The 24809-nt window shown below is 45.6% G+C and overlaps 1 protein-coding gene across 1 annotated transcript in view; it reads right to left on the reverse strand.

Annotated features, from left to right (window-relative positions):
- Positions 1-242: 242 nt before the first annotated feature.
- Positions 243-24809, reverse strand: part of LOC119182923 (uncharacterized) — a 44582-nt gene continuing 20015 nt past the window's right edge. The window contains exons 4-5 of the mRNA XM_075880298.1: positions 2357-2475; positions 243-1902 (exon numbers count right to left, since the gene is read on the reverse strand). Coding sequence (XP_075736413.1) covers positions 2394-2475 — 82 coding nt within the window. The 3' untranslated portion in view covers positions 243-1902; positions 2357-2393. The remainder of the gene's footprint in view (positions 1903-2356; positions 2476-24809) is intronic.

The raw sequence follows: 24809 nt of genomic DNA on the forward strand, positions 1-24809 counted from the left end.
TAAATAAATAAATAAATAATGACAGCACCCTACCTTCTGAATTATAACAATGATGAAAACTTTCAAAAACAGCGAGGGCCAGCATGGATGAACAAAATTTCACAATTTTCTTTTGATCACACATCAAGCAGCTATGTGACCATGTGTTGAGGATGCAGTATTTCTATGCGCAGAATTGTAGCAACCATGAGGACATGCAGTTGCACAGGTTATACAGGAAAGGACATGCCGAAGGGCCTGAATGCCATATGAAAGAAAAAACAAGACATTTATTTAGGAAGATTACTTACTTCTTATTTATGTATCGTTGTCACAGAGTAAAACGTTTATGGGAGTGTTACAAAACACATTTAAGCATTTAGTAATTAATATCAACAAGGCACGTAGCAAGTTTCTTTCATACTATGTCAACTGCTAGGTCGTAAAAAACAAATACAGGTGCAAAATGAAAACACAACTTGTGTATACAATTTTAGCAAAAGTTTGACGAAAAAAGCTTTCATCTATAGCATTTACAATATCAGTGGCAAAGTGAATAGGCGAGGAAGAAGACACAGGCGAAACTGCTATGTGTTAAATACATAGGAGGACACGAATACCATAGACAACCATTGCCTTGAACTTTTTCAATATTGATGCATGCATTGTATACAATGATGATTGCCACTGCTGTTGACTGTCTCTGTCATGATTTCATGAACAGAGACAATATAGCAGCCCTGAAAGACTGCACATCCCACTGAGGTTTAGCTTGTTTACGGGGCTTAAAAGGTTCAAAACAAGAACTTGTTTTTACCAAAACAGAAAAACCTGCGGATATCTGTGTAGCAAAATATGTTGCACATCGAAAGAAGCTTATCAGTTTGAAAGCAACTGAACTTCATGATTACTGTCTTACACGCGAAAAGCGACTCATTAAATGTGGCCGATTCATTACTTTAAAAAAATACGCCTTTAAAATTTAAGGTAGCTGACACCCGGTCAGAAAAAGTCAAACGCGATCAGTGGAGCAACTGCTCAGTGTAATTCGCGCAAAACAGTGACCTCCCAGCCACAACCAAGTGTGAAATATTGATTACGAAACGAATACACAAGGCATGCAACTATTTTCTGTTCAGTTCATTACCAAGTTGTTGTCCTTTTGTCCATTGGATGAATAAACTGCCTTAACACAATTATTCTTGTTCATTCAGTCCAGATTTTATTATTTGTATCTAGAGGTGAGCTCAACTTATTTTTATAATGTTATGCACTGCTCTGCATACCTCTAGTATTTTTCATTTATGCATTTCTTGTGTTGTGTGTGCCACTAATTTTAGCATTTCAACATTTTGGATTTGCAGTGAATGTAGCTTCCAAGTTGATACTTTGTAGAGAGTGGTTATGCGCATCTTCGGAAAAGTGGCAAAGTACTTTCACTGGTTTACGGACGTCGTTAGGAAGGAAGTTGATTTTTCGAAGATATTCAGAACAAGTACTATGACTGAGTAGCCTCTTTCTCAAGAAAATATACCACCATAAATGTCAACTACAGATACACATATAATCATACTTGCAACACAGGAACACCTGCCGGCAAAGGAAATGTAATCTTTTAGAGTAGAATGACAAATGAACACCAACCTGCATCACCATCAAAGAAGCAACTAACAGCCATACCGCCACAACAGTTCACATGCCCAGTGGAGTTCACATATGCAAACTGAGCAGCATGTTGAGTTTCCCATTCTTTGCTCGAGACTGCCAATGTGGTTCGACTTGAAAGAACAAGCTCGCCAGGTCAAGATACATCCAAGAGGGGTACACTGTCGACGATGTTGGCAAACAGCAATCGCAGGGTGATGGCTGTGACGACTATATGGCACAAGCCATGGTACGAGGCAATCGGTTGGCAATGAGGGCCTGCATTATGAAGAGGAAGTGATTAGACCCAAACTAGTAGCTTATCAAGCAAACAAAATAATTAAATGAGAACACTTCTGTAAAAAAATGCAGAAAATGGGCTGACAAAATCTGTCTGCAACATTCTATGAAAGCTGTGCCAGGACTACAGAAAGCTATGTAACAATGCACAATCCAGCAGTGAAAAAACACAGCAGTGAGGAAACTTAAAAAAGTGCAGAGATGAAATTTGTGAAGCTTTATTGAGCTGAATGATTGGCTCCTTACTTATTAATGATGGCAAAGAATCAACGTTTTGAGCTTATTTACAGTCTCAGTTCAGTTCTTCAGCTCAATTATATTCAGTCTACCTCGTTATTTTCAAAGTGGCAATCTTCATTGAGCTAAATAATATAAATGATGCACAAAGAAACTTGTTAGTAGTTTAAAATTGCAATATAAATATGGTGCTTACCAAACAGATGGCACTCACAGCATAGTATTCCTTTCTGTCACTCCTCATCAGCTGCATTGGTGGCAAAGTAAGATGAAATTCTGCTCTTCAATTTTTTCTTCTGGCACGTGCTTATGTACCTAAAACACAATAAAAAAATTCATCCAAAACATGAAAATAAATCTATCAGCATGATTTTTGGTACAACACAGTATGCATTAGAGTTATAACTAAGGAGCAGATGTCAAAATGTTCCAAAAGACATGCCAGTTCATGATTAAAAATATAGACTGATACTTAACACAACACAATATAGCAAAAACTACATAAACGTTTCGCCAAATATGCAGTTGGCATCCTCAGTATGCCCTGGCACCAAATGAGCGGAGGTTACACAGTTTGCTGCTTGTCCCGTATGTCGCTTAGTATGCGGCCGCGGTTGTTGTCGCGCGCCAACTTTTCACACTAATGAATCAAGAATCGAGAAGATTTCTCTGGCCCCACTTTTGTTCCCGAACTAGCATTGTCTCATTATTGAAGTCGAAGGCATGTCCCCTTGTCGAACAGTGTTCGTCGAGTTTTCTCTTATATTGTGTGGCATGGGTGGCTTTTGAAATGTTTCCCTTGTTCTCTTTGAGCCATGTTGGTCGCTTCCTGCCTATTTCACTCATGCATAAGGTGTCGCATACATCATTGTTCAGCACTTGCAGTCATATAGGTGGAAAGCGTGGTTACTTAATATAACGAAGTCATTATCTGCGCAAGTTTATCAACGACACCCAGAAACACATGCAAAAGAGAACAAGAAGTGTGCCGCGTGAAAACACAAAACCCATTGTTTTTGTACCTTACGTTGAAGGTTTTTCAGACTCTGTCCACTGAAAAATAAAACAATTTTCAAGCCTCATTGTACCTTGATAAACGTGCTCTCTAAGCCCAAAGAGAGCACCCCTGCGAACGATCAAAACATGGTTGTTTACGTTTTTGTGCCATGGCTGCGACACCACATATATTGTCAAAACTGGCAGGAAGTTCTCAACGAGTTTTAATGAACACAAATGGGACATCACAAAAGCCACTCATTCTCAGACAGAACTCGTCAAACACTGCTTGAAAATGGGGCATGCCTTCGACTTCCGTAATTTGACGACACTGGCTCGGGAACAAAAGAGAGGGAAGAGAAAGCTTTTCTAGTCGTGGTTAGACCGTCATGACCAGTCAGCGTGCAACAACAATCACGGCCTCCATCCGGATGAGTAGACACATACAAGACATTCAGTGAATTTGGTCACCTCCACACATTTGGTGCCAGTGCACACTAAGCATGCCACTCACATAAGAGGCGCAATGTCTGTGTATATTTGTTATATATTGTTGTGAAAATTCGGAGTACATATTATGATCACTAAGGAGCAGAGTTTTATTTCCATGTTAATTTGGCATATGTTCAAATATTTATAGAGAAAAAATTTTATTCAAACAAAAAGAAATATTTATAGACTTGCTTTCTCTCTTTGCGTACATAATTCATTCGTGAAGCAAAATAAACATTGCTGCTTAGCATTCATGCCATGTGTCAACTACTGATAATTTGCCATCGCATAATTATGCTATTGCCAGTGAACTACTTTCTTGGAAATTGTTATCTATGCGTCTCTTCTATTTGGCTACACAAACTGTGTTAATTCAAAAAGGGCAACAGTTGGCCACCAAATGTTTGGTTAGTAGTGAGCTCAACGGGTGCTGCTCACTCTACCAGATTGCTCCTTCTAAATTTAAAGCATCAAAACAAACTTGACCCAATTTCATGCATTTGCCTTAAGTAAAATTCCAAAATTTCCCAACTTTTCTAGACTAGGACAAGCTTAGTTCTTTGCTCTAGATTTTGTCCAAGCATTTGCCTTAAGTGAAATTCAAAATTTCCCAAATTTTTTAGAATTAGACAAGCTTAGTTCTTTGCTCTACATTTTGTCGTATAAGATTAAAACATTTATGTACTTCCTCGTCATGAAGACACTGTATCAGTGGCTTCGCAGAGGCATTCCCTTGAAGATCATGTTAAGCTGCAAATTCACAACAAAACATGGCTAAGTCACGTAAAATTCCTAGCCTTAATTATACTGGTATAACTTATATTAGCAGTATTTTGCCTCATGCAAGGCAAACGAGTACCTGCATTTTACGACATTTCGTTTAAAACATACCATCTTTCTGACACTAAATTATTCTAATATGCATCACTCTATAATGCCTCTGTCGGAGCTTAAAGCACACTGAACAAAAACAGGAAAAAAAACAAAAGCATCAAAATTCCACTTGAGAGCAGCTTCTGTTTCGATAAACCATTTACTTTCAGTGTTTCTCAAGATCTGCCTGTATTTTTCATGCAATGCTAGCAGGCCGCAGCTGCACACCAGTTTTTGTGAGGCAGCACCTCGATGGGCATGATGTCAGACGTCCCTGCGGCATGATGTCATATGTCCTGTCCTGCTACTTCCCTTTCTCCACTTCTGCTTTACATCATGCACTCTTCCTTCAACAGAAGTGCTAAGATGGCCCCCTTTTCAGGGATTTACTCTCAAACCGGTAGCATTATTCACTACCGGTGCTATTCACATTCGTTCTAGGAACCCTACAAGGGGAATGTAGTGAGTTAAGAGACACGAGCGATAGCTGGCAAGGTTTGCAAACCCTTTTCAGGGAATGTTAAATGTCACCTCCTCTACTTGCTCTCGTGGCCACTAGATGTGGCAGTTCGTAAAAAACACCGGAGCAGATGACATGTGCTCCGGCGTTCCCTTTAACAGTGGACCCCTCTGCACATATACTGTGGGTGTTGCGCATGGTTCGCTTGATACTTATGTCGCTACAAACAAAAGCTACCAGGAAAACTATCTTTTACAACTTCCTGACTAATATTACACAAAGCCCCTTTTTCATGCCTTGCAGTGAGCGAAAAAATGGTGATTTCATGGGCAAGAACGGCGGAAGGAATTTGCCAGCCAAATCATTACTAGCCTCATGCATCGCTAAAGAGATGTATCGGTTGCCATTTTCTTTTTCTTTCTCCCATAGCTACTTGAAACCTTCAAGAATATTGTGCCGGGGCAAGGTCTTGGCTTACAGGACAGCGTCCACCGAGAATCGGTAGCAGAACAAGATGTCCGAGTTGCCTCTCGTGCAAGCGCCTAACGCACAGGCGTCTTCTTCATCTTCGCTAAGTGCCACGCTTGCTCCCGTCGATGATGCACCGTAACATCATTCCCCTGCTGCGGAAGCGCCGTCACGGCGCTTAGTATGGCGGCGACGAACGAGGAGGGTGATACGGTTTCAGTCTGGAAACGTGTACAACGTCTGTCTGGAGTGAGGTGGTTTAAAAGGCATTGTTTAGGGGTGCGATCTCGTAGCTCACGTCACTAAGTTGTCGTAACACTTTGTAGGGGCCATGGTAGTGTGATAGTAGCTTCTCTGATAAGCCGACTTGGCGGTTTGGTGTCCAGAGAAGTACCAGAGACCCCGGCGAGAAGTGCACGCTTTGGTGGCGACTGTCATAGCGGTCTTTTTGCTGCGCTTGCGACAAGTGCAGCCGATCACGGGCAAGCTGACGGGCTGCATGGGCTCGAGAAACGACATCGCTGGCGTACTCAGTAGACAAGGGGGCAGCCGAAGGAAGGAGCGTGTCAAATGGTAATGCTGGATGTCGGCCAAATAGCAAATAAAACGGCGAATAACTAGCTGTGTCGTGCCGTGAAGAATTGTACGCGAACGTGACAAAGGGGAGTGCTTTGTCCCAGTCACGGTGATCTGGCGAAACGTACATTGACAGCATCTGCGTCAGCGTTCGGTTCAGACGCTCGGTCAATTCATTTGTCTGTGGATGATAAGCGGTGGTAAGCTTGTGCTCAGTGGAGCAGGCGCGGAGAATGTCATCCACAACACGTGAAAGAAAGTACCTTCCTCGATCAGTAAGCAGCTGCCGCGGAGCGCCGTGATGAAGAATGACTTCATACAAGAGAAAGTCGGCGACGTCAGTGGAACAGCTTGTCGGCAGTGCTTTAGTGATGGCAAAGCGTGTGGCGTAGTCTGTGGCGACTGCAACCCATTTATTTCCGGAGGTGGACGTAGGAAACGGGCCCAACAGGTCAAGGCCAACACGGAAGAATGGTTCCGTCGGTATGTCAATGGCCTGTAGGAGGCCAGACGGTAGCACAAAGGGGCGCTTGCGGCGTTGGCAGCGGTCGCAAGCAGTGACGTAGCGAACCACAGAACGATACAGTCCGGGCCAGAAAAAACGACGTCGCACACGATCGTAGGTACGAGAGACGCCTAGGTGACCGGCTGTAGGTACGTCATGTAGTTGTTCGAGAACGCTGGTACGCAGGTGATGGGGAAGCACGAGTAGTAATTCCGGGCCATCAGCGTTGAAGCTGCGACGGTACAGAATGTTGTCGTGCAGTTCGAACATGCGAACGGAAGGGTCTGTTGGAGCAGAGGTCAGACGCTCGATAACGGAGAGTAACGACGGGTCACGTCGTTGTTCGGTGGAGATATCACCCAAAGCGTGGATGGAGAGAACGCAGGGGTCTGAATCAAGGTCTGTCAAGTCGGGCGTTTCAACCGGATAACGTGACAGTCTGCGCCTGTGTGGAGGCGTCCCGACTTGTAGTGGACCACGAATGAGTATTCTTGCAGACGGAGTGCCCAGCGACCAAGACGTCCAGATGGGTCCTTTAGCGATGACAGCCAGCAAAGAGCGTGATGGTCCGTAACAACGGAAAAAGTTCAGCCATACAGGTAAGGCCTGAATTTCGCCACGGCCCACACTAAAGCTAGGCATTCACGCTCAGTGATGGAGAACTTCCGTTCGGCAGGTGAAAGAAGACGACTGGCGTAAGCAATCACGCGGTCCTTCCCGTGCTGTCGTTGGCCAAGGACCGCTCCAATTCCATGGCCACTGGCATCGGTACGAAGCTCTGTAGGTGATGCTGGGTCGAAATGGGCCAGTATTGGTGGCGTAGTCAGCAGATGGATAAGAGCCGAAAAGGCGTCCGCTTGCTCTATACCCCATGCGAAGGGAACGTCCTTCTTTAAGAGATCAGTAAGCGGTCGAGCGATGTCGGCGAACTTGCGGACAAATCGACGAAAATAGGAACATAGCCCTACAAAACTTCGGACGTCCTTGGTTGAGCGTGGTTCAGTAAATTGTTGTACTGCTCGCACCTTTTCGGGATCTGGTTGAACACCATCGGCACTGACAAGGTGGTCAAGTATGGTGATTTGGCGACGTCCGAAATGGCATTTTGCAGAATGGAGCTGGAGAGCAGCTCTTCGAAAAACATCCAGAACGGCTGACAGACGTGTTATATGGCTGTCAAAGGTGGGTGAAAAGACGATGACATCGTCTAAATAACATAAGCAGATGGACCACTTATATCCTCGGAGAAGGGAGTCCATCATGCGCTCGAAAGTTGCCGGCGCATTACACAGTCCAAACGGCATGACTTTGAACTGGTAGAGGCCGTCGGGCGTAACGAAAGCGGTTTTTTCACGATCCATGGGGTCGACGGAAATTTGCCAATAGCCGGATCGAAGGTCGATAGACGAAAAGTACTGGGCACCATGGAGGCAATCGAGGGCGTCATCAATCCGAGGCAAAGGGTAGACATCTTTGTGGGTCACTTTGTTTAAATGGCGATAGTCCACGCAAAAGCGCCAGCTGCCATCTTTCTTCTCAACGAGCACGACTGGGGAGGCCCAGGGGCTGGATGAGGGTTCTATTACGTCTTTAGTAATCATTTTATCCACTTCATTTTGAATTACTTGGCGTTCCTTGTGAGATACGCGATATGGACGCCACCGTATAGGACTGGCATTACCAGTGTTGATCCGGTGAGTCACTGCAGTTGTTTGGCTGAGAGGGCGGTGGTCAAAGTCGAAAACGTCTCTATATGATGTTAGCAGACTACGGAGGCTGGCAGCTTGCACTGCAGTGAGGTCGGGAGCAATCATCTTGTTAATGTCATCTGCAGGCAGAGTGTAATTGCCGCCAAGACAGGGGATGTAGTATCGGTGTCCAAACCAGTAACGTTGCAGCTGTCAAGTGGAGATAGGGTGGCCAAAGACATGTCTTGCGGAATAACTTGAGTCAAGAGAATCACGTTGAGTAGTGGTATAACCACTGTATTATTAGCGACGGCGACAACAGTGTGAGGAAGGGCGACGTCTCGGGCCATCAGTACGTCGACTATAGGAGTGACGAGGTAGTCACCGTCGGGCACATGACGTGAGCACGACAAAGTGACATATGTAGCAGCTTGCGGAGGCAAGCGAACGTGGTGACGAGAGCGTAAACGGGGAGAATAGTCTGCTGGAAAATCGGCAAACTGTGGCAGTTCAAGCTGAAGAGCACCAGTGGCACAATCAATGAGCGCAGAATGACGTGACAGGAAGTCCAAACCAAGTATTAGGTCATGAGGACACATTTCAATGACGGCAAACTGAACTAATGTAGGATGACCGGCAATGGACACACGGGCCGTGCACATTCCTTGAACATCAGGGGTCCTCCCATCAGCGACACGAAGTTTGTGGGAAGCGGCAGGCATGAGCACTTTATGTAGGCGTCGGCGAAGGTTCGCGCTCATTACAGAAATGTGCGCTCCAGTATCTATAAGGGCAGAAATAGGCACACCGTCAACGGCAACGTCTAACAAATTTTGTCTCGTCGGAAGCGTCAAGAGAGGATTTGTGGAGGGAGTCGAAGATGCAGCGTCACCTCCGGGCGCTGCACCGTTTAGTTTTTCAGGTAGGCAGGAGCGGGGTTGAATGGAGATGACGGCCTGCGAGTCTGCGGTGAGCGAGACGACTGGCGACGTCCTGGAGGCGAACGCGACTGATGACCATGCGGTGACGGAGATCGGCTGTTGAACCTTCTGTAGTTGTTTTGCGGAGAAGGCTGCACGGCAGACGCGAAGCGGGTGCTGCCCTGTCGGTAGTGAGGTTGAGATGAAGTCTGAGGTGGCGAGGACCAGCGGTAATTGCAGTAACGGACGACATGACCGATACGGTGGCAATGAAAACAAATTGGTCGATTGTCGACGGTTCTCCACGCCGCAGGGTCGCGAGATCGGGCCGTGAACTGCTGCTCGCGATAGGACGAGGGTGGACGCCTTGAAGCTTGCTGCGGGCTGGGCAAAGCGCACACCGAGGGAATACCTATGCTGGCGAGTTCTTGACGGACGATAGCTTGAACCATGTTAGCAGTGAGTGGGGTGGTGTCACTTGCAGCGGTGTGAGCCGGAGCAGAGGCAATGGCTTCAAGTTCGCGCCGTACAATTCGGGTCACATGATCCGATGAATCTAGAGGTGGTGGCTGTGTTCTTGCATGGTCTTCGCAAGATGATGTTGCAGCCGTATTCGGAAGGCGGGTGAACACGCTGTTAATCCGCCGGCTCTTCGCTTGCTCAAAGCGCCGACATTCTTTTATAATGGCGTCCACTGTAGAAAAATTTTTGCAGATGAGGAGGTTGAATGCGTCATCCGCAATACCCTTAAGAATATGCCCGACCTTGTCAGCCTCCGGCATATCGGCATTGGCTTTGCGACACAACGACAACACATCTTCTATATAGGAGACGTAAGACTCGGTCGAGGTCTGCGCCCGAGACGCGAGCGTTTTGTTCGCGGCCATTTTTCTTCCAATTGGCTTTCCGAACAGGTCTAGCATTTTCTCCCTGCACACTGCCCAACTAACAAGTTCTGTTTCATGGTTCTAATACCACGATTTGGCGGTTCCCCTAAAATAGAATAACAGGTTTGCCAGCATAAGAGTCGGGCCCCATCGGTATCGAGTACTCACACGTTCGTACTCTGCCAGCCAATCTTCAACGTCAACTTCATCTGGATCGCCGGAACCGCTGAACGTGCCAGGATCCCGCGGGGGTTCGAGCACAAAGGTTGTGGTCGCAGAAGGAGATGTAGTTACCGCATCATCTCCGGCCGCAGGAACACCAGGAGCAGATGCAGACGCCGTACTCTCCGTCATCGTTATGGAATCACCCTTCAAACGTCGGCCGCTGCGAAGTTCCGTTGCGAGGCTTGCCCAGCACTTCCACCAAATGTGACGGGGCAAGGTCTTGGCTTACAGGACAGCGTCCACCGAGAATCGGCAGCAGAACAAGATGTCAGAGTTGCCTCTCGTGCAAGCGCCTAACGCACAGGCGTCTCCTTCATCTTCGCTAAGTGCCACGCTTGCTCCTGTCGATGATGCACCGTAACAATATGAATAGGGATGAGGGTGACATCGTTCCTGATGCGGTGCAAGCGTGGTGAGTTGACAGAGGGATTGATGAGGTCAAGCAGGGCAACATTCATACTTGGAGGGCAGTCTCACACTTACATACGCGAATTCATAGCTCAAATTTAGAGAAATATTCGAGTCGATTCTTTCAGCTATAAAACGAGTTCTGCTCGCACTGCAATTAATTTGTAAAACAGATGCAAATTGCACTCGCTGAATTTTGAACTATGAATCTGATGATCTCATATTCATGCATATTTCTAATCTAAAAAGTGGGCATTTATTTGATATGCCTTAGGCAGTATTCAATTAAGTGTGAAAAGTTAATATTAGTCACACGCTCTTACAAAACAAACAGCAGAGTACACAAGGTCAGTGAAGTTAAGAGGCCTTTTCAAGCGCGAAAAGTGCCTGCTGCTGTCTGCTCTCTTAGGTCACCATCTTTAGGTCACCCAAATTTTAGAAATCATGACGTCATCAAGTGACATTACCGCTTGGTCTAAACTGGGCAGATCCCCGAGAAACTGACACACCGCATGAGGTGCAGAAATCTTTTGGCAAGGGAATATAGTGGACCAAGAAACAGAACAGGATGGCTGCTTCGGCATTCAAATCGTCTAAGACAAACGCATATCGGATCTTGGGAGCCTTCTTAAGACAAAAATTTCACACCCCACCTGTGCACTTACTGGGCTTTCACGAATGTGACGGTAGACCTGTCAGAATCTCACCAGTTTGTGCACATTACTGCAGATATTTACATTCCAGTTTTAGAACAGCAGCACCGTGGTGTGGTATACGAAGTATTCACACGTAAACAATTGCTTCATTAGTGCTAACCTATGTGAGTACTCATATCACTAGCATGTGATACGGTTATCGCGAAAACTCACGCCCAGTCTTTTTTTGAAAGGTCCCAATTCTTTTAATTCAAACTTGAAATTGCCTCCTCCTCTCCCTCCCTCTTTGTGCTTTTACCATCTTGAGTGTCTGGACAGCACGCAAGCTGATTGGGACCCCTGGCTTAGCGAGTGGAAGCTGCAAAACCAGTCCGGGTATTGCATTTGTCATTTCGGAGGTGCGGGAGAATAGGCGGCTCACACTTTGTGACTGTACCCAGTGAGCTCTCGAAGAAGTTCATTCGAGAAATACGCTTGAGTGCGTCTAAGTATCCTGTGAATGTCTCATTTTTTAGGTGTCTATGGTGGCCGATGCTGACAGTAAATGCGTTATGTGCATCTATGGTAGAGAAAAGGTCGAGACACTTGACCTTTGTTTTGCTGCGCTTGGCTGGGAACACTATAGAGCCCACGCAGCCATCCGCAGTTTTTGCTGCAGTCAGGGAAATATGACTCATTAACTCACAGTTTATAATATAGTTACTGCACGCATAAAAGTTTGTTTTCCACCAACTTGCCCGCAAACTACCCCCAAACTTGCCAGTGGGCTCTTTGAAAGTCTGAAAAGCACCTCTATGAAGGTCACCGAAATCGAAAGTAGGGGTCCGTAGCCTCTTAAGTTATTCGGCACGCACTGGTAAAAAAATCTTGGGGGCTTGTATTTTACAGGAATGATTTGCAGATGATTCAAGCTACCTTTCAGTTAGCAACTGTCGCCTCTCTGTGCAACGTTTATAGAGGCTGCTTGGCCTTGTGACCTCCCGCTTTCTCCCAAGAAAAAAAAACCCCGACGCGCGTCATGTCGCCACCCCTTCACATGTGCAGACTATGTCTCGAAAAAGGTCCAAGGTTATACTACCCTTCAACCAGTGTCACGTGAAACACACTGCCAAACTTTCCTCACCTTCCCGCAAAGTAAAGACCACCAGGTAATGTCCTATGAGTCTCAAAAATAGAAGGCAAGGTCAAGTTCTTTATGTACTTCAGAAAGGCTTCTGCAGTCCCCAAGCTACAAAGGCGAGCAGCCAAGCAGGTCCTGGAATTCAAGGCACAATTGCCAAACCACTTGGTGAGAAATGTGGCACGCTTTGTTCCCTTCTTTCTTTCTCTCACTTCCTCTCTTTCTTTCTTTCTTTTTTTCAGCAGCCTCTTGGGGTTACATTGTGTATTGGAGACGTAGCGACTAAATTTACCCACTGGGCTAGACACTGAAGCCTGAAATATGGAGAAATAACCCATACGTGTTTCGGCGGCATAGTCATGTTTAGCGGCATCACTTTTGACAAACGTCAGAACTGACAGGAGACAACTTCATGGTTCTTTTCACAGATGACGTCACGATCAAAAAATGTTTGCAACATTTATTATATGTTGAAGATCTTTTGAGTCAAGCGCTGCTACACAAAGTTAGTGGGCTCTGGTAATTACAAAATATGACATAGTCCTGCTAACGTGCGTTAATTGTGAATTAGCAATAAGTAAATTTGCACGAACCTGGCAAGTAGAAAAATGAGCTAAATTTACTCTGTCTTACATTTTTCTAATTAACTTCAACACGCAAGCTTGGACGTCAGTATTTTTAATAAAGTGACACGGTTCGAAAAGAAAACTAAGGCGAACATGTGCTACACGTGATGCAGCTATTAAAGATGAAAACACTGCGCATGAGACAATCACAAAATAAATAACCAACACATGGCCATGTGCCGTAAAACCATAAAGATTAAACACAGGGCACGATACATTCTAAATTACATTTCTCTAAAAAGATGATCAGCATCTTTTCGTGATAACGCTACGGGACGTACACAATCAGGACTATGTTCCTTCTTTAAGCTTTATAAACTTCAGTCAGTTCTTTATAGCATATCATGACATTTAATGTATGCTGTCATCAGTTCCTTCTCGCATTTATTTCATTGCTGGGTATCGCTGAAAACTGGCGAGCAACCGCACTTTCTGCAGTCGAGTCTCCTACCGATGATGTGACGGACAATTCAGGTTATTTGAACGCCCCACCTGGCCTATGCACACTCTATCACGAAACAAGGCATGGCTGAAATCTCTGTCCTTTTCTTCTTCCTAATACAACAAGAAAACAGATTGATTGATATGTGGGGTTTAACGTCCCAAAACCACTATATGATTATGAGAGACGCCGTAGTGGAGGGCTCCGGAAATTTAGACCACCTGGGGTTCTTTAACGTGCACCCAAATCTGAGCACACGGGCCTGCAACATTTCCGCCTCCATCGGAAATGCAGCCACCGCAGCCGGGATTCGAACCCGCGCCCTGCGGGTCAGCAGCAGAGTGCCTTAGCCACTAGACCATCGCGGCGGGGCAACAAGAAAACAGTATACCAATCGTATGATATCTAACAAAATAATGAGCCCATAAAAGTACGCTTCTTTCCTCACATTTGCGAGTAATTCGGTTAATTTTTTACATGGCCAGTTGTACCTGCTCTTTGATTTCCGGATTTGATGATCTCACAAAATCGTTAAAGCATTGCATGGCGCCGAAAATTCGGCAACTTTTTTTTTCACGCTATTATAAATCATCTACTAACACTCCCCTACTGTACCCACTTTCACGCGTACCTGAAGTTCCATCTGTTTCTTTTTTAACTTCCTTTTCGTTTCGACTAATCCTTGCGTCCTTACAAAGGGTGACTCAAACACTGCAGCTTTCCAACGAAGGCTGTCCAAGTACTGCCTAATTCCCTCTGCGATTGTAGGTATGCGTGATCGCCTAAAAATGCACGTTCTTTCTGCCTTGAGTCCTTCTGAACAAACAAAAAAAAGGGGTATGCGGGGGGGGGGGGGGCAGGGGTTACGAAACAGGAATTTACATTGCTAGTGACAGAAGGAATTTTCCAGCTTTTTTTTTTCAAGTGGAGTAGCTATGGAATCGCACACGTGTACTTGTCCACGGAACACGTTGTTGGGTCGGTCTGGCAGGCCATCCAAATGTGTGCTCTCGACACCGGAAGCGGGCCACTATGCAGCCCCAGGAGGCAAGGAGTTCGACGAAAACTACTGCAATGGTTCTCGGCTTCCCGGCCACACCGCCCTGCTTTAGGAGAGTGGTGTCCTGGTAGATGACAACCAGCCTCGATAATTAAGCGTGGCGAGCAGCAGTCCTTTTTTTGCTCTATTCCACGAACGTGAGACGTATGCCCCAGCCCTTCTCACATCAAGAAAGGGACACGTTGGTAAAATGTGGTGGCAATGCCTAGTCAAAACCGTCGATTTGCAGGCGAGCGTGGGCTCAGTGGAAACATCGTCGTCTGGTTTCATGATATGTCCATCTTGTAGCAAAATGCTTGTCTTGTAGTTATTCTAAATAAACGTCAAACTTCCTTCTACCGAAAGAAATTTAGTAGGTAGTTTAGCTTGTACGTATACTTCTTTACGTTACCGTGTTACCGGCGTTCGAGATTTAGCAGTGTTTTGCTACACATACGTGAACCTTTACGTTCACCGATGATGATGATCATGGATGCACACACATACGTTTTCTTTTAAATAAAACTCAATCAGCGCTGCGGAGCAAATATAATAACATTTAACCTCTAAATCTATCAAGTGTTTTGGGGCTATATAATCACCTAAACCATTAAAGTTGGCTGCGTACAGAAGGCTATAAGTAGCCACTGCATGGTTCTTTAAGCCTCTCTGGTTGAACGGTCAGCGGCTGGCCGAATTCGCAAAGAAGTGGTCGTTGATATGGCAACGAGTGTGCTCCAAGATCCATTCCTGGCTCAAAATCTTCCGTGGGGGTACATCGACGATTTACTGATTATGGATCTGCTACAGCCGCAGCCGTGAAGGAACCTCCACGAGAAAAGCATGTTGGATATCTACGCCATCGATGGAACCACCTTCTATCGAAACTTCAGGTTCCACAAAGGCGATTTGGACGACCTGATCGTTGGCCTGCTCATTCCCGGCGAAGTGATGAATACACAGCGCGTTTGAGTGTCAGATCTCAAGACTTTGTGTATGACACTGCGGCGCCTCCCAATCGACTTTGTGACCTGAAGACGATATTCAACCGCCACAGCTCCATGATCTCAAGTGTGGTGTCCAAAGTAATGTCTCACATCAAATATTACTTTAGACACCTGCTTGCAGATCTCACAGTTCATAGCTGAATGAACCTCTAGAACCTGCAACTGTTTACACAGGTAAGCATGAAAGTCGATCGATTTTGTGCGAATATCACTTTTTTTTATGAAGCAAAGTCGTAACATGTCCAAAAACTGGCAGAATATCCATAGTAACAGGTGTGAAAGTTGAAACGGCAAAATACGCCATGTTTATTTAAATTACTGATTTCAATTTCATTGCATTGCGAGTCTACTAAGTTGGCGATTTTACAGCAGAGCAGTAGGACGCTGTAGTAAAATCCTTGGTTCTGGCTGGTTAAATGTACTGAAATGCGTCTGTTCGTTCCTCGAAGTTTAAAATGTTCAGTTTGCGTCGAAGCGAGTTCAAAGAGATATTCGCACGCACTGAGAGAATACAGCTGTACTACAATTTTGAGCTCAGACAAACATGGGCACACTCCAGCGATCACATTACATGCAAATGTGTCAGCTTGTGTTGTTTTTGCAGCCAGTTTATTCTTTCGCAACCCTGTTTCTACTGTGCAAGAAGACAATTACGCATGAAAAAACAACAAAAAAACAGGTCACTGAGACCACAAGAATGCGGTGCAATGACCTCTCGTGCGAATTCTTTCACCGGAATTCCTTGACAATGTTGCTCGGATCCATTCATAACGGTATTTCGTGTGAGTCATGTATGTCATACAGATATTACCGGATTAAAGGCACCGATAAAACATGTTTCAAGAACAAGATTGAAAGTAGAGCACCCATTTTGTGAGATATTGGCATCAAATAGCTGTGACACCATGACTGAGGAAGGTAATATTATGCTAGTAGACTCATGTGGCAACACACTGAGGCTCATCGAGACTCTAGTCAAGCTGTACATCTGTGATGGTTAGTCTCAGCAATAAGTTGGCGAGTTTGATTTCAAGTGAATACAGTGGAGAAAAAACTTAGTCACTTCGAGTCCGAGGGGAAAATTTTTGGCGAGTCTGAATCGGAGCAAGTGCCCAGAGCAAAATATATCTTTCGAGCGAGTCTAAGCAAGCTCCAATACTCTGGCTGGCTTCTCATTCTACAGTTATCTTTATATTTGTTGCTAAATTGGTGCTGTGCAAATTGTTTATGCGTTAAGTACTCCTAACCGTTGACCTTCTAATGTGACATGAAACATCATTTGCATTCAGTGTCCTTTTAGTTCAAGGAGCACAAGTCTAACTGTAGGTTAGGAGAGGCAAGCATAATTCACCCTTCAATTATATTGCATATTGCAGTGCGCCTTTGTGAAATGTTAAGTGAAAATATTTGTAAGTAATGGATTCAACACTGACGCACTGAATACAGCTTGTTCTTGATCACCAAGCTGGCTGTAGCCTTATGCTGTGTCTGCTTTTATCATTGAGTAAGCTATGAATATCAATACTTCTAGTAAACTCATAGGTGTGAATCACAAAAGCAGCAAGCATCATAAACAATAATTGCTACTGCTTTCTCAGATACGGTTACTACTAAAATAAGAAGACATCATTGTTATATTTGGCACTATTCACTTTTTTGGAATACAGCCTGGTCCTAAAAGAGAAATGTCCATGGTTGTGTATCAATCACCCCTCGCTGTAACTGCCACTGTGACGTGCACTTTTAGACTGCTAAGAACGTCATTTGTTATTTTGAGTTAGCTCATTCACTGCCTGGCATGAAATGATTCAACTTTTGATGCGCCTTAGAGTATTGAAAGACACAGTGAGTAACTCCGCTTCCTGTTATGGTACGAGTAAAAAGCAAAGTGCCCTCCACTGCGGGTGGTGGAAACAGTAGCGTAAAACCACTGTAAGAACAGCTAGAAGGCAAGTGATAATGTTACGTTTGGTCCCGCTTGTTGTTTGTTCGTGTGTCTCGGCTGTCGATGTCAGAGAAAAGAGCAAGGACAATGTTTTTTACTAAGATCATATCTAAAAACTGTACTTGTGCATAAATGCTATTGGCAGCTGCTTTATCTGTTCTTTTGTCATTCCTTTTAGGCCGTGCACCAAAAAGGTGCTCCACTGAAGAACTGCTGGGGCTTCATAGATGGCACGGAACGACGAATTTGTCAGCCGTTTAGGCTCCAGCAGGAGCACCACTCTGGGCACAAGCGCTTCCATTGCCAGAAGTATCAGGCTATTATGTGCGCCAATGGCACTATTTGCCAGCTAGATGGCCCATTCAGGGGACGGCATCATGATGCTGGTAAGTGCTACGAGTAAGATTTTGCCTTTGCAGAAACTATGCTTGTAGCTGGCAAATGGCAAATGGTCATATCACAAACATACATAGGTCATAACTCACGTGCTAAGATCTCAGCTGAACAGTCAGCTTTTTGTGTAGTGTTATTATTATTTGTCCAGGGCAGCATAATGTCAGCATACTGAGATCATATTTTTGACTTGCAGACTGCAAGCAGCTATCCTGTGAATAGATATGGCTAAGATCACTGTTAGTGCATGAGAAAGCCTCTGTGGTAGTCGCTGAAGGGAGCAGCCACTGAAGCAACCGCTGAAGACAGTCGCTGAAAGAAGGAACCGCAGTAAGTAGTAGCTGCGATTGCCACCACTCCCCATGCCTTGAGAATAAATTACTAATAATATATCACTCACTTGAGGAAGTTCTGAGAAATTTTTTCAACAATATCGATGAATAAGTCGCCTCATCTAAAAGCCATCTTAATTGATTTATTGACTTGTGGGGTTTAACGTCCCATATGATTATGAGAGACGCCGTAGTGGAATGTTCCGGAAATTTTGACCACCTGGGGTTCTTTAACGTGCACCCAAATCTGAGCACACAGGCCTACGACATTTCCGCCTCCATCGGAAATGCAGCCGCCGCAGCCGGGTTTCGATCCACGATTTGCAGCTCAGCAGCCGAATACCTTAGCCACTATACCACCTCGGCGGGGTGTGATACGAGAGTGGAGGACAGTGAAGAAGAAACTGGCACTGGCGTGTAGAAGCTAAAAGAAAAAATAAATGAAATCGCACTTGGAGAAAACCACGGCTAAAGTTCTGAAGCATGAGAAGTGAGGGAAGCGAATTAAACTGAAGAAAGAAGAACTTGAGGTAGGGAAGCAGCAAGATAGACAGGCTATGCATATCAGGCGTTGGGTTTCCTGGCATGAGCCAAGGCGTATCTTAGTCTACCAGAGACCTGAGCACATGTTGTTTTTGGCTATGGGTTGCTGCTGTGCTCCTGCTGAGAAAACGTTCATGTGCCCTTGGGCAAGTGCAAGCAGTCGGGGTCCATGCCAGAGCTCAGATTCTGCTGGAGTCCAACAGAAACTTATCGGCCGCGAGAACGAGCAAAGTCGTCGCCTGGTGGATTGCTTCGTGCATCGTCTGCTAGCCACGTCATGCTTCTATGTGCGCGTACGTCTTGCACATTTTCAAAGTGTGATTTATCCAGTCATGTCAGTGCGAGTGTAACTGCTATTACCTATGCCTATAACGATGTACAAGAGCATTTGGTCTTTCGTATGCTAATTCCTTGTAATAAGATCAGCAAGTGCAACTTTCTAAAGTGCTGTTTATTGTCGTTGTATCCTCCATTTACCAGAATAATTTCAGAGTGGGTGCCGCTTTCCGTTACAAGCATACCACAAAATGCTCTGGACATCCTCCCAAACATGTGGACTATTAAATAGTGTATAAATGCAGCGTTTTATATAGATACTCGGTAGAAAAAAAGCAGGCTCTAGGCCATACATTTGGGGGCTGCTAATAGATAAAGCACCACAACACTTGATATTTTTACATGCTAAAAGTTACTATATTTGCTCCGCAGCGCTGATTGAGTTCGATATTTAAAAAAATGTATATGTGTGCATCCATGATCATCATAATCGGTGAACGTAAACTTTTGCGTACGGACGTAGAGTTTCACGTATGTGTAGTAAAATGCTGCTAAAACTCGGGCGCCGGTAACACAGTAACAAAAAACAAGTATACGTAGAAGCTAAACCTCCCTACTAAATTACCTTCGGTAGAAAAAAGTTTGACGCTTATTTAGAATAATTACAAGACAAGCATTTTGCTACGTGACGGACATATCACGAAACCAGACGACAATGTCTCCACTGAGCCCACGCCCGCCTGCAGGTGAACGTTTTTGACTAGGCATTGCCACCACATTTTACCAACGTGTCCCTTTCTTGATGTGAGAAAGGCTGGAGCATACGTTTCACGTTCGTGGAATGGAGCAAAAAAAGGGGTGCTGCTTCCCACGCTCAATTATCGAAGCTGGTTGTCATCTACCCGGACACCACTCTCCTCAAGCAGGGGGGTGTGGCCGGGAAGCCGAGAACCATTGCAGTAGTTTTTGTCGAACTCCTTGCCTCGTGGGGCTGCATAGCGCCCCATTTCCTGTGTCGGGAGCACACATTTGGACGGCCATCAGCAGGCCCATAGTTCTCCGGCAACCTGTTTCTACAGCACTGTAGTTTATTGATCGTGCTAGAAGCCTTAGTTGTATTTATCTGGCCGTAGTACCGCTACATAGAAATATTACTAACACATAAACAGTGACACATCAGTACTTAAACAGTACTAAAAACAGCGTTACCGCGTCCAAGCGTCTGCTTAGATTCAAGAACTCTTTAAAGAAGCTAGACATAGGAAATAATTCAGACGACATGCTTTATATATAATGTCGTGCAACCTAACTGAAAATTTCATCTTTGTTACACTGTCTTCAGCATTTATGTGGCATTGTTAGTGACTGACTGAAGGCAGTGGTAATTTTTGTCTGAGAAAAAAACATGCTTTTCTCATTAATCTTGCTTTTGTTGTAGCACTGTCATGCACATCGATGGAAGCTTTCTGCTGACTAAGATTTTTATATTTTACTGGTGCGAGAACATGTGTGTACACGTGGTAAATGCAGTATAGTGTCAGCCCCTGAGCCACTGAACGAAGCACGGCTGCTGAGTATTTGTATATGCGCTGCCTAACGCCTAACCCCACTTGCGCGGGTGCGGTGCTGGCATCTATAGCCCGATCTCTGGGAGGTTGCCTTATATGACAAATCCTCGAGCCGCTAGACACTAACTGCTATGGTACCCTTTATTGGCTGCTCTGCTTCGCTTTAAGGCATCTTCTTCATTATTGACCTTGGTGGGATCAGCTCCTGTGTCATCCCTTCTCTCTGCACATAACAGTATGTTAGGAACAGAGTAGTGCACAACTGTCTGACACTAGACATGTAGCTTATGCCTTTCTTCATGACTTATCTTCAGATGTAGGGGTGATTGTTTCTACACTGTTATCTTCTGTCATTTTAGGTGTTATGTGTTCTGGTTTAAGTGATGTTGTTCTCTAGTGGTGTCGTTCTTCAAGGAGTGTTCAGGAGACACCTCTGACATTCCAAAAATAACAAAACTTCCTCATTGTGCCAACAGAACCTAACAGCTACCCATATCTGCATTTTCCCATTAGTCTAGTGTAGGATGGTCTATTGAAGGCCTCGATTAAGTTCAGTGAACTAGGTGTGTGTGTGCGTGTGTGTGTATGCACATGACAAGGTAATCATGGTGGTGTTATCGGGTCACTCCACACGTAAAAATCGCAAACTTTTTTTATGAATCACCACGTAATGAAAATACGGGGATGAGAGCCAGACACCTTGTTATGTAGAAGGAATGAAAGCAACTACCTGTAGCAGCCCCCTCTGCCGATGCTTTGAACCCTTTTTTATTTTATTTGCAGAACACCTTAAATGTATGTAAAACAAACTTTCATGCCCCTTTTGCAAAATATGTAGATATTCAGACAAGGAAACGTATATTAGCAGATATTTACGCTGGTACACGCGTTGACAATGCCTGGCACACTGGCGGGCTGGGACCAGTCTCTATCCACTTCGTAGTCTTTTTCTTTCAGGCAGAGACCCTCTACCGCTTTATGCCCCAATCCCACTACTGCCTTGTGGCACTACCCCGCGGCGTTGAAGCGCTCCGCTTGTCACGAAAGGGGAGTGTTGGGTGACACATAAGGCTTCAGTCTTACGACGTGCACAACAATAGATGGTAGTGGCATTGAGTGCGCTTCACCGAGGACTCGCTGTATCTCGCAGGTGAGGTTGGTGATCTTGCGTAGGACTTTGTATGGTCCATCTTAGCGAAATGAACGTTTTTCTGAGAGGCCGATGTGACGACATGGGGTCCACAAGAGTACGAGAGAACCTGGTGCATATGAAACTTCGCGATGGTGATGTTTGTATCGATCTTTCCGAGAGGCTTGAGAAAATATGAGTCGTTCTTGGGCAATCTGTCGTGCTGCGTCGGCTCGCTCTATGGCATCGCGGACATATGTGGCAGGGGAGCTTGAACCAGCGGGAAAGAGTGTATCAAGAGGCAGAGAGGATTCATGTCCATAAAGAAGGTAGAACGGGGATGGCCTGTGGTGTCATGTCTGGAGTAGTTGTAAGCGAAGGTGACGTAGGGTAACGTTGCGTCCCAGTCACGGTGGTCTGGAGAAACATACATTGACAACATGTCTGTGAGAGTGCGATTAAGGCGCTCTGTAAGTCAATTAGTTTTGCAGATGATGTGACGCTGTGAACTTGTGGTTCGTGGAACAGGAACGTACGATATCCTGGACGACGCGAGATAAAAAGTATCGGCCTTGGTCAGTAACTAGCTGTCGAGGAGAGCCGTGATGCAATATGATGTCATGCAGTAGAAAGTCGGTGACATCGGCAGCGCAGCTGGTTGGAAGAGCTCGGGTAATCGCGTAACGTGTCGCATAGTCGGTCGCCACGGCAACCCATTTGTTCCCGGATGCAGAAGTGGGAAACGGCCCGAGAAGGTCGAGCACTACGTGGTAGAATGATTCAGCAGGGATCTCAATAGGATGAAGAAGGCCAGCTGAAAGCGATGTTGGTCATTTTCGACGTTGACAAGGGTCGCAGCTGGCGACATACTTTTGCACAGAGCAATATGGGTGCGGGTGATCATAAGTGCGGGTGACTCCCAGGTGACCAGCGGCAGGTTCATCGTGATGCTGTCGGAGAACATCTACACGCAAATGGGAAGGCACGACGAGAAGGCGGTCAGGACCATTAGGGTGCATGCTGTGGCTGTAGAGAACACAATTCTGAAGGAATTACAAGTTCAGAGAAGTGGGTGGAGTAGCGGAACTCAAGCTTTCTGTGATGGGAAGTAAATCCGGGTCACGGCGTTGTTCAGAAGCGATATCAAGAAAGTCTGATATTGATAAGACTCAAGTCTCAGTAGCTCTCTCTGTGGCGTCTGGTGGGTCCCCTGGATACCGTGACAGGCAGTCGGCGTCTTGATGGAAATGACCAGATTTATACACGACCGAGAAGGTGTATTCTTGGAGGCGGAGAGACCAACGACCGAGACGTCCTGTAGGATCCTTGAGCGAAGAAAGCCAGCAGAGTGCATGATGATCAGTCACGACAGTAAAACTGCAGCTGAACAGGTACGGGCAAAATTTAGCGACAGCCCAAACAAGAGCAAGACACTCTCTTTCGGTGATGAAATAGTTCCTCTTGGCAGGGGATAAAAGGCGGCTGGCGTAGTCGATGACACAGTCATGTCCATGCTGACACTGAGCTAAAACAGCCCCAATTTTGTGGCCGCTCGCGTCCGTGTGAACTTCTGTCGGGGCAGTCTGGTCGAAGTGGGCTAATATTGGCGTAGTCGTGAGGGCTGCAATGAGCGCCGAAAATGCAGCACTTTGAGGCGAATTCCAAGTAAATGAGACGTCTTTTTTAAGAAGCTCGGTGAGAGGCCGCGCAATATCGGCGAAATTCCTGATGAAGCGGCAAAAATAGGAGCACAAACGAAGCAAGCTCCGGACATCCTTAGGAGAAGAGGGTACGGGAAATTGGGTCACTGCGCGAATTTTGTCCTGATCGGGCTGTACCCCAGATGCGTTAACGAGGTGACCAAGTACAGTTATTTCGCGACGGCCGAAACGGCATTTGGAGGAGTTCAGCTGGAAACCAGCGTTGCGGAATACTTGGAGAATACTGGACAGTCACTCAAGATGGCTTGCGAATGTCGGTGAAAAAAAAACAATTATATCATATAAGTAGCATAAGCAAGTGGACCATTTGAAGCCGCGCAAAAGGGAATCCATCATGCGCTCAAAGGTGGCCGGCGCATTACAAAGCCCAAAGGGCATTACTTTAAATTGGTATAACCCATCGGGGGTTACAAATGCTGTTTTTTCTCGGTCCCATGGGTCAACAGCGATCTGCCAATAACCAGATCGAAGGTCAACGGAAGAGAAAAACTTTGCGCCTTGAAGGCAGTCAAGGGTGTCATCTATTCTTGGTAAGAGGTAAATGTCCTTTTTAGTGACCTTGTTGAGACGTCTATAGTCAACGCAAACCGCCATGTGTTGTCCTTCTTCTTGAAAAGCATGACCGCGGATGCCCATGGACTAGATGAGTGTTCGACGACGCCTTTGGCAAGCATTTTCTTGACCTCTTTCTGGATGACAGAGCGTTCGGCAGCGGAGACACGGTAAGGGCGGCGATGAATTGGGTTGGCATCGCCGGTGTTGATGTGATGGGTCACAACTGATGTCTGGTCTAAAGGGCGGTTGTCAAGATTGATTATGTCCGCATAGAATGTCAACAGATGGTGGAGGTCTTGTGCTTCGGAGGGCGAAAAATCTGGCGCTATCAGTCCGGTCCATTTCCTCTAATCCAAGCGAGCTTTCTCGTTCATTTTGTGTAACATCATCCTCCCGGCAAGCGTAGCTCCATCCCGGTACTAATCATGGAGCATTAGTTAAAGCGAAGTATATATGGTTTGATCCTGAAAACATCAACGTCACTGTTGACGTGACGTAGCAAAAACACGTCAGCTGGTGCTATTTTGTATACCACGTCACAATATTGGCTTAAGGTCTTGTAGGGACCAGAATAACAAGAGAGTAGTTTTTCAGCCGAGCTACCACGGCGCGAGGGCCTCCAGAGCAGGACAAGAGAACCAAGAGGCAATTGTATATTGGTGCTGATGATCGTAGCGTTGCTTTTGAGAAGCTTGCGAGGTCTTGACGAGCGACTTCTCGGGCATGGGTGGCTGAAGTGATTGCATCGCGGGTGTAATTGGTCGTTGAGAATATGACACCAGATAATAGGAATGTGTAG

This window comes from Rhipicephalus microplus, chromosome X, assembly GCF_043290135.1.
Source record: "Rhipicephalus microplus isolate Deutch F79 chromosome X, USDA_Rmic, whole genome shotgun sequence".
In the NCBI taxonomy this organism is placed as follows: Eukaryota; Metazoa; Arthropoda; class Arachnida; order Ixodida; family Ixodidae; genus Rhipicephalus; species Rhipicephalus microplus.